The 10,610-nt window shown below is 57.3% G+C and overlaps 1 protein-coding gene across 1 annotated transcript in view; it reads left to right on the top strand.

Moving 5' to 3' along the window:
* The first annotated feature begins 221 nt into the window (after nucleotides 1-221).
* Nucleotides 222-10,610, top strand: part of NIBAN2 (niban apoptosis regulator 2) — a 50,874-nt gene continuing 40,485 nt past the window's right edge. Inside the window, exon 1 of the mRNA XM_080819981.1 lies at nucleotides 222-350. Within this exon, the coding sequence (XP_080676107.1) occupies nucleotides 296-350 (55 nt within the window). The 5' untranslated portion in view covers nucleotides 222-295. The remainder of the gene's footprint in view (nucleotides 351-10,610) is intronic.

Below are 10,610 nucleotides of genomic sequence, written 5' to 3'. Positions count from 1 at the left end.
TCCCCCGCCCGCAGCCCTCCCGCCTGCGGCGGCGGCGGGGGCGGGGCTCAGCTCGGGGGGCGGGGCCGGGCGGGGCGGGGCGCGGCGCGGCGGGGCTGCTGCGCGGCGGGCTGGGCGCTGGGCGGAGGCGGCCGGCGGGACCGACGCGGCCCGGCTGGAGCGCGGGCAGAGCAGAGGCCGCAGCGAGGGACGGCGGGAGCGGGCCGGGCCGGGCTGCATGGCGCCAGCGACGTCCTCCTGAGCGGCGCGGGCAGCGACGGGCGGAGGGCGGATCGGGCCGCGGCTCTTCCTCGCCATGGGGGACGTGCTGTCCACGCACCTGGACGACGCCCGGCGCCAGCACATCGCAGGTGAGTCCCGCGCGGTGCAGGGCGCTGGGGGGTCCCGCGGGGAGACCCCGGGCCACGCCCCCAACCCGGCCGGCCGGCGGCGCAGGGGCCGGGACTCGGGACAATCGGGCCCCGGGCAAGGCGGGAGTGGCTGGGGACCAAGTCCTGCCTCCGAGCTTGTTCCCTCCACGTTTGGGCGCTCCTTCCTGCCCCCTTTGAACTCGCCCTTCCCCCTCCCGAGAGAAGTCGAACCTCCCGGTCCTCTACTGGAACCCCCTCCAAGCCGGTCCCTTCGAATCCCCCCAGCACACTACCCTGATGGAGCTGTGGCCCACTCGACCAGCGTGTCCTGATCTTCCTCCCTCACTGTCCGGGTCCCCACCTCGTCCTGGCCCCAGCCCTAGTACACGTGGCTGAGGCTTCTAGGGACAGGCCCATCCATGCCTGGGCTCAGCCTGTGGGGTACACAGGAGGGGTAGATCAGAACCCGTGCCCTTTGACTCGGGCTCAGGCAGGGTTCTCCTGCCCGGCAGGCGTGTCCAGGGCCGGAGCCCAGCCTCCTCAGCCCCCTCCTTCAGCCAACCCAGCTCCCAGCCTGTCACCGCACTGTGGCTACTTCTCAGAAGGGCGAGGGACCCCAGGCTTCCTGGGGAAGCCCCAGGGTAGCAGCGGGGTCTGGGGTCCCTCCTCCCCCTACCCTGGAGAATGGAGAGGTGGGGTGAGAATCTCAGACTGCCTGGGAAACTTCGGTTTTGTGGTTCACCTCTCCCGCCCTGGGTGAGGCTACCTGGGTGTAATCCCAGCATCTGTTTCCCAGCCGTTAGGTCTTAGGGAAGTCTCTTAATGGCCTGGCACCTCAGTTTTCTCCTCTCTGAAATGGGGTGAATGATTTCTTATTAACGTGTTGTTGAGAGACTCATTATTTCATGTAGCTTGCTTAGCGCAGGGCCCTGCACGGAGGAGGCACCCATGCCCGGGGTGCTGGTCTGCGTGGGGTGTGGGGTGGCTGCTGTCCCACTCCTGGAAGGAGTTATCTGTTCCCCGCGTTGAATTCGCCACTCTCTGTCCAGTGAAGCCGGAGCACTGTGTCTACCTACATGTGTCTTGATGTGTCCTGCGGTCCTGTAGCGTTTCAGCAGCTGTGTTCTGCCTGCTTGTACTCCTTGAGAAGAGGGACCAGGTGTCCCTTAACTCTGTGTCTCCAGGACCCCACGGTTGAGGACAAAGAGGGTTCTGGGGAAGGGTTGTCCAGTGACTGTAGCACTGGGCCTGGAGTTCCCCCTTTGGGCCAGGCCTGGGCCCCGGGCGCAGGGGTGAGCGTGAGGTAGAAATGAGTCAGACCCTCTCCAGCCCCAGAGCAGCAGGGGGTTAAGTCCCGGAAAAGCCTCCTTATAGGACCGGCCTGGACTCTGGGAGGAGGAAAGCCGGGCGGAGTCTTCCTGTCCCCTCCCTGTCGGTGGCAGCCTCCTGGGGCTCTGTAACAGTCCATCCATTCACGACCTCCTATTGGGGCCCCTCACCCGGCCTGGGTGGGGTGTGCTGCTCCTTCTTCGGTGGGGTTTTTCCTTCCCCCACACCCAGCTCTTGCTCTCCCCCTCCTTCCTACCTCCTGGGCTGCGAACTGCCAGCACCCCCCCCCCCATTTTACAGGGGTGGAGACTGAAGCCACAAAAGGTGAAGTGTCCTCTCCTGGACAGGGTTGGGTTTGTTCTTGTGGATACTAGGCTGGGTGGAAGAGGGCTGTGCCCACTCAGCCTGCTGGCCCCTCTTCTCAACACTTCAGGGCTATTAATAACCCTCTTCAGATGCCTCAAATTCCTGGTCCAGGCTCACCTGGGGGAGCGTCTCAAGTCGGGGTTGGGAGGTTGGAAGCCCGGCAAAGACTCTAGCCCCCTCCCAGGGAAGTAGGCCACCTTAGAAATTTCTTCTGGAGGGAATGAAAGCTAGCCTTTGGCACCCCTGGTGATCTGTGCACCCTTCTCACTCCACCCAAGGAGCGGTGAGTGTGCCAGACAATTAAAATTCCAGAGCCCTCCCTACCTGGGGCCACCCCTTTGGAGACGTCAGCATTTGGGATGGCCCTTCCCACAGTGCTCTGGGCTCCGAGGCCTGTTGGGGTTCCGTGGCTTGGCCAGCGGGCGGCTTCTGAAGCTTTGTGCCCACCCTGCGCAGGTGAGCAGGTGAATGCCAGCCGGCAAGTCCTGGCAAAGGTCAGGCTCACTCCTGCCCACGGTGGCATTTTGCTGCCACGGTGCCTTTCATCCTGGGATTTCAAAGCCCCTGGCAAGCAGGGGCTTGTTCTCACAGTAGCAGCCTCGTGGGGCTGGTGGCAGGATTAGTCCCTCCTACTTTTCGGGAGGCAGCTTGATGGAGGAAAGAGCCCTGACCTGGGAGCCAGGAGGCCTGGGTAGCCTCAGGCATTCACTTACTCTCCCTGGGTCTCTGTTTCCCTAGCTGTGAACTGAAGGCTGTAGGCGACCTGATGGCTGAATGAAGTCCTTTCTGGTTCTGAGAGTCTCAGGGTCCCAAATTTTCCCCACGAATCTCCTCCAGATTTGGGCCAGCTCGGGCTCCCAATACTGACTCCACATTCTGTTAGCTGATGTGAACTTGGGCCAGCATCTTAATCTCAATTTCTTAATCTGTAGAATGGCAGTAATAGTAGTTTCCTGCTGGGCTCTGTTGCAAGGATTTAATGAAATAATGCTGGTAAGACTAGTGCCCAGTGCTTTGGGGCATAGCAAGTGCTTAGCAAACAGTTGCCGTTTTTATTCAGAGTGCTCATTTATTTTATTTTATTATTTTTAAAGATTTTATTTATTTATCTGAGAGAGAGAGAGAGAACAAGCAGGGGGAGTGGCAGGCAGAGGGAGAGGGAGAAGCAGGCTCCCCGCTGAGCAGGGAGCCAGATGTGGGGCTCCATCCCAGGACCCTGAGATCACGACCTGAGCTGAAGGCAGATGCTTAACCTACTGAGCCACCCAGTCCCCTGACAATTGTCATTTACTCTGTCATCGATTCTCTAGTAGGTGAGGAGAGTGGCCAGGTGTTTGGATTGCGAAGGGGGCAATTGTCGCTGTGGTGTAGGCCCTGTTTCTCTGAGATTTGTCTGGTCCCTGCTGGTTCCTCAGATGTAAGAATTGACCAGGGTTTTCAGATACCTTGAAATCCACATTCCTTGTGCACTGAGAGATGTGTGACATGGATGTAGGCTATCTTGAGCGGGTGTGGAGGGCTGTGATGGGGCCCCCCTATGACTAGGAAGGAGCTAGGACATGGGGAGGTGGGGGATTAGGCCCACGCCCACCTTCCATCTGGCCCAGAGGACAGGGCTGGGATGAGAGAGTGGCAATGTCTGGGTGGCCCGTGTTGGTGTTATAGGAGGGGTTCTCTGCCCGCAAAGCTGAGGTAGAATAAGTGGGGGAGGATCTACGGCCATACCACCCTGAATGCGCCCGATCTCGTCTGATCTTGGAAGCTAAGCAGGGTTGGGCCTGGTTAGTACTTGGATGGGAGAATAGGTGAGGGAGCGAGCTCACTGTTGCTCCATAGGGTCTGGGCTCTGTGCCCTTGGCAGGAATCCTAGGATTGCCTGGGACGGGGGTGGGGGGGGCCCTTCTACCTCTAGGACAGCCTTGAAGGACTCAGCCCTTCTGGAAATTCTGTTAGCCAGGATGAAACTGTGGGAGCCGAGGGACCCCCCCCCCCCCACATACATAAATTGCCTTAAGATTTATTACCTGAAAGGACTGGTAAGGTAGTTTGCCGGTACCTGTGCTCCTCCCTTCTGCCAGGCTCACCTTTCCCTTGCTAATTCTTTTTTAAATAGCAGCTTTATTGAAACATAATTTACCTGCCAGGCAATTCACCCACTTAAGTATACAGTTCACTGGCTCGTGTGTGTGTGCGCGCACGCGTGTGTGAATTTTAGAATGCTTTCATCGCCCCAGAGAGAAATGCTGTGCCCATTAGTGGTCACTCCCCTCCCCCCAGTCGCCCCCCACTGTGGGCAGCCACGGCTCGTGTTGGCTGATCACACAGGTAATGTGTGCACGAACCACGTAGGAGTGTAAGGTGAGAAAGTGTCCTCCGCTTCCCTCCCACCCTTTGGGAGAAACCGCTGGAGTTTGGTGCGTCCCCGTGTCCAGACCCATGTCTCTGTGGACACACGCGTTTCGCGCTGGGTGTGTGAGCTCCGGTGGTATGTCTCTGTGGCTGGACTTTTCTTTCACTCCGTCTGCTGTGAACATCTTTCCGCGTCGGAGCCCGTGAGTTGGCCCCGTTCTTCCGCAGGTGGGTTTCCTTCTGTGCGTGGTGCTGTTTATGTGCCCATTGCCCCTACTAACGGACACTGGGGTGGCTTCCAGTGTTCTGCGGGAATTTGTGGCGCTGCCCAGACCTCGCACGCATCCCGGGCCAGGTTCTGGGGGTCAGAGAGGTCTCAAAACGGAACTCCTGGGTTCCATTGTCATGTAGTGACACGGAGCCTCTGCAAAGGCTGTAAACGGTTGGAACTCCCTCCCGCTGGTACAGCGTAGCTCAGCACGAAGTGTGATCACCCTTTCTGACAGCTGGATACGGGGGGAAAAAGGGAATCGCGTTTATTTATTGAGCAAAATGAATAACGCCTTTTTCCGAATTGATTTTGCAAACCTTCCTCTCACATTTGGGAAAGGGCTGTGGGTCCCCAGCGTGAAGGGAGGAAGGAAGGTGTCCCCTTTCGGCCACCCTGTCCCCCAGGTGCATGGCTTCCTAGTCCCCACCCTGGGGCTTTGCAGGGAGATCAGGCTGGCCGGAAACAGTGCCCAGGCCCAGCCCTGCCTGGGCCTCTGCCCCTAGCCAAGGTCTGGGTCAGCCCCTGGGGGCGAAGTGTCTGGGGATTCTGTTCTCTTGTGTCCGTCTAATAGAACGCGCCTTTTGTTGGCGTTGACCCTGTCCTGCCCCTCCATCCAGCCTCCACTCTGTTCCTTTCCCATCGCTGGGCCTGAGCTCTGGCCTCACCCCTCCATCCTTACCCCACACACGGCCAAAGAGACCTTTCGAAGCCCAAACTGGGTCATGGTCCCTGCCGCCTGAGGAATGAAGTTTAGAGACGGGGATAGGACTCACTCACCACCGCCCTGTGAGCACCGCTCCATTTTTTGGCAGTATTTCTTTCTTTCTTTCTTTCTTTTTTTTTTTAAGATTTTATTTATTTATTTTGACAGAGAGATCACAAATAGAGAGGAAGGTGGGGGGGGCGGGTGGAAAAGCAGGCCCCCTGCTGAGCAGAGAGCCCAATGCAGGCTCCATCCCAGGACCCTGAGATCGTGACCTGAGCCGAAGGCAGAGGCTTAACCCATTGAGCCACCCCGGCGCCCCCATTTTTTAGCAGTATTTCTCCTCCGTGTTTATTGTTCTACATTGCTGAGACCATGACTCAATTTTTGCTTGCTCCTTTCACCAAACGACTTTTAATAAACATCTCTCCTGGGTCGCTAGAACCTCCCTGCAGGCATTCCCAAAGGCTGTATCGTGTTCCCCCAAGGCCACATCCGTACAGACGTTTTTGTAGCCTTACCCCTAATGCTGGTTTCTGCCATGTCCCACGGTGACTGGACATTTGGTTTTTCGGGGCAAACTGAGTCACTGTATTTGTTTCCTTTCCTGCTCAGGTCAGCTGTCCTGCTGAGGACAGACTCATGCCCTTGACCTGCTCTCCCCCAGCCTTGCTTCCACCAATCTGGGCGTTTTGAGGGAGGCTCCTTTCTGGGAACCTGCAACACCTCTGAGTGTCTTTCCAGCGGGAACAGGTTACAAGGGACTGTCTGTGAGCAGGGGACAGGGGCTGATGACATTGGCCTTTGGGTGTGTATGACCACATAAGTCTGGCTGCTTCTCCAGCCTGTGGCCTGCAGGGACTCCATGGATGGGTCTTCTGCAAGAGGGTGGTGGCTGCTAGAGCAGGGAGGGGCTGTATCAGGCTCTGAGCAGTACCTGTAAGGTTAGCAGTCCTTTAACTGAGCATTTACTCTGTGCCGGGACTTCCTTTGCCTGTATTATCTCTCTGAATCCCTACCCTCAGTGCCCTATCCCAACATTTAAAGGTAGGGCAGGGCAGGTGGCAGGTCCAGACACGGGAGTCCAAGGCCTTAGCTGTTAGAACCATGCTCTGCTGTGATGAGATGGTTCCTGGTGCCTGGATTGGGCCTGAGGACAACGTGGAAAAGGCCCCAAAGAGAGGCCAGCGGTGGGGGCAGAGGGCCTGGGAGGGGAGGGGAACAGGGCGGCGTGTGTCAGAGGCTCCCGTGGGCTGCACAAATATATCCCTCCCGACATTACTCAGTCTGAGACTCAAGTCACTCTTGACCAGTCCCGTTCTTCGTGGCCCCCTCCTCCCCCCGCAGGCTCAGCTCATGACTCACTCACCGTGGGTCTCCCTGCAGGCATCAGGCATCAGCCTGCGGTTGCAGACATTCCTGAGCGGCTTTTTCCTTCCCCCCCTGCCCTGCCCCCATCCACTTCCCTGCCCGAGGACCGGAGGGTTTTTCTCTAGATGGTGTTGGGCCGAGTTTTAAAGAAAGAGGAAGGCAGATCCCTAGCTTTAAAACCCTGCCGGGTGGGACAGAACCACGCCCCTCTCCTGGTAGAATCTTAGGGTCTGAGTCACAGAAGGGCTGTAACCTTCTGATCGCACAGATTTAAAACTGGAAGAACAGGAAGTGCCCACCTTGGCAGGGCACCCGGATCCACCCCCTGGGAACTGTCCAGGGGTAGGGATGCGCTCCCTGTGGCCTACAGAAGTGAAGGGACCTGCCTGGTGACAGAGTGGATGGTGAGTTAGAAGAGGGGAGTCGAGAGGTTTGAGGCAAGGCTCTGCAGTCAGACTGCTTGGGTTCGAGTCCCAGCTTTGCCTCTGGAGGGGCTGGTCATTTGGGGCAAGTCAGTTACCATCTCTGACCCTCTGTGTCCTCCATACTAGAGAATGAGAGCACTGGCTTCTTAGGGCACAAGGACAGGAGTGGCGATCTCTGGACGGTACAGCATACAGGGCCAGTGGGGGGCGAGGACATGGTGCTCTTAGGAGTGTGGCCCTTGGGACCCGTGTCAGGTGGGTCCTGTGACCATAGACACCTTTACCCTGTGCCATGGGCCCCAGGAAGGAAAGATAAAAGAGAAAGACACCCACCCCTTGCCCGGCCATGTGTGTCTAGAGCTAGGCCTGTGGGTCTCAAGCCTGGTCCCGCTAACCATTTGCTGTGTGACTCTGGACCAATGGAGGGGCCTCTCTGCCTTTTCTCCCCATCTGTGACCCAGTATTGACTCATGAGAATTCTCTGCCACTGAAAATCTTTTCTTTTCTTTCTTTCTTTCTTTTTTTTAAAGATTTTATTTATTTATTTGGGACAGAGAGAGAGAGAGCCTGAGCAGGGGGTAAAGGGCAGAGGGAGAGGGAGAAGCAGGCTCCTCGCTGAATGGGAGCCTGAGGTATGGCTCAGGACCCCAGGATCATGACCTAAGCCAAAGGCAGCTGCTTAACTGACAGAGCCACCCAGGCGCCCCTGAAAATCTTTTCTTAGGGGTCTCAAGGTGACTTCCAAAGGCAGGGCTGGGAGGGTTTTGATGTTAGGAGTCAAAGTGGAAGATCCCTATGGTGCGTCCGGGAGATCCCACAAAGGTGTGATGAGCTCTGCCCCTGGACGCCCTTGGGCTTTCTTTCTTTTCTTCTTTCAGTCTGTAGCTACTGAGCTCCTACTGTGTGCCAGGCGCTGTACTGGGCACCGGGGACAGCTCATGCATGCTCTTCCGTGGCTTTTGCCCACATGGAACTCTCTGGCTGGGTGAGCAAGGAGTGTTCTCAGAAGGGTGGATCTTCTGTGGGAAGGTGTGAGAGGGGGTGGCTTAGTGGGGAGGGGAGGGTTGAGGTGACATGGGGGGAGCCGAGGGGCTGGCCTTGGAGCAGAGGGGACTGTGCCCCAAGGGTCCTAGGGAGGCTTAGGAGGGAGGGTGAGAGGAAGAGAGCCCAGTGGTGAGGGATGGTCTGGACCAGTATGATGGGTGTGGAGCACATCAGGGAACAGTGTGTGTGGGGGACACAGAGCAAGCAGGCCTCTGTGATGGTGACGTGCAAGGCTGGGGACATCTGGCGTCCCCTGCAGTCTCTGCTCCCATTCCTCCGATGATGGGAGACTCAGGTCCTTCCTGCAGCTCTGAGTATGAGAACCTTCTTCCTTTCCAAGGGCAGAGCGGGAAGAGGGTTGGGTCTGGATGCTAAGGACCTGGTTTTGAGATCCTGTCTCAACTACCCTGGCATTTGGCAGGTGTCTTCCCTTCTCTGGGTCGCAGGTTTCTTATCTGTGAGGCAGGCATAACGGTAGCCCAGACCTGCTAGGTTGTGAGGGATCGATTAGTGATGTGGGTAGAGCTCTTCACGTTAAGAAAACCCTGGCTTCTGTTGCCATTCGTCCTTGCTGTGTGTATGGTCCATGATAGGACATTGGCCCGGGCGTCCCTCCTTTCAGTGTGATCCAAAGTGCAGGGCGTGGGCTCCAGCGGGTAACTGGGCGCCCAGCTGGGGCCGAGGAAGAATGAATTGTGGTCTGCAAAGTGTGAAGCCTGCTCTCCCACCCACATATCTGTGGCCAAGCCAGTTGTAGCAGCTGTCCAGCCTCCTCACGCCTCATGCCGAACAGAGCTGTTTGTGTCCAGCCAAGTTTGTTAAGCCAGAATCTTCTGGAAGAAGTGTCCTTTGGGCAGAGGACTACACACTCTTGTGCTCCACCCACATTTAATCACCCTACCTGCCGGCAGCCATTTATGGCTGGGAGGTGAGAGCCTCAGGGCTGGTGCCAGGTGACCTTTGGCAGGTCCTTCTCCCTCTCTGGCCTTGCTTTGCCTATCTGTGTAATGGGTCACTAGGACAACCGCGTGCCCTTCTAGCTCCGACCGCTTGGAGCCTGTGGGCTGTGGGCTGTGTTGAAGGGGAGGGTGTGATGTTTATTGCGTGATGCCATCTTGTTGTGGAAGGAAGCTCTCTCTCTCTGAAAGCTGTCTTATGCCGGGCCTGGCCGTAGTGGTGGGCATGAGGCGCTGACGTGAGCTCTGATCTCACGGGACTCATGCCAGCTACAAAGTTTCCATCAAGCTGGATGTGATGTGGTTTCTGTTGCAAAGACAGAGGATCTTTATGTTTTCCAAAGTGCATATTGGTTTAAACCACTTGGTCAGCCCAGCTCAAGAGGCAGCGTATCTGGCCTTGACTGAGAGGTGGCTGGCTTCTGCCACCAAGAGCCCTGTGGCCCGGGGCAAGTTGCTCTCCCCTTAGAGCCTGAGCTGTCAGTAAAATGGGAAGGTGAGCCCTGCCTCTGGGGTGTGAAGCTTCTGGGAGGCAGTTGTCCCTGGCACGTGGAAGGTGCTAGGCGAACGGCGGTTCCGTTTTAGCGGAGTCTGGCGCGTGGTGGGGGGGAGCTGTCATTTGCCCTGGCCTATGGGGATTTCGGGGGTGACGTGGACATCCAGAGGGGGAGGGAGCTGACAATTGTACTTCTGTTTCACTTTTTGTTTTTGCATTTTTGTTTATTTTTTGGAAGGGTTCCCTGGTGGGAGGTGGGGCGGGGCGAAGAGAGAACAAGGCTTCGACTTTGGGAGGCTGGGCCTTGCTGGGCTGGCTGGGAAGGTTTGCCTGAGGTTTGCCGGTGGTCCCCTTGGGCCACAGCTCCCCCTCGGGCCATAGCGCCCCCTCGCCCTGAACTTCGAGCTTGCTGATGGGCAGGGTCTGCTTTTCTTTTCTTTTTTTTTTTTTTTTTAAAGATTTTATTTATTTACTTGACAGACAGAGATCACAAGTAGACAGAGAGGCAGGCAGAGGGAGGGGGGAAGCAGGCTCCCTGCCAAGCAGAGAGCCGGACGCGGGGCTCGATCCCAGGACCCCGAGACCACGACCCGAGCTGAAGGCAGAGGCCTAACCCACTGAGCCACTCAGGCGCCCCTGGGTCTGCTTTTCTTTTTCTGGCCTAGACCCTTCTTCCTCCTGTCTGGGAAGGACCCTTTGCTATCACCTACTTTTATTCATGACTGAGTAAAACCGAAGCCCAGAAAGAGCAGAGGACATACCTAGCGTGTCAGAGGCTGCAGGGCTGGGTGGGGACATAGGCCCCCGCCTCCTGCATAGTGTTCTCCATCCCTGTCCCTATGGACGGCCCCAGACTGGTCAGGGAAGGAGTGGTTGGCCTGGGTGGGGCTGGAAAGGTTATAATTTTGAAAACCGAGTAAACAAACAAGCCCTCGGTGAGAGAGAGGCAG

This window comes from Martes martes (assembly GCF_963455335.1).
Source record: "Martes martes genome assembly, chromosome: 12".
NCBI classification, from domain to species: Eukaryota; Metazoa; Chordata; class Mammalia; order Carnivora; family Mustelidae; genus Martes; species Martes martes.
This window is presented reverse-complemented; position numbering and strand designations above follow the sequence as displayed.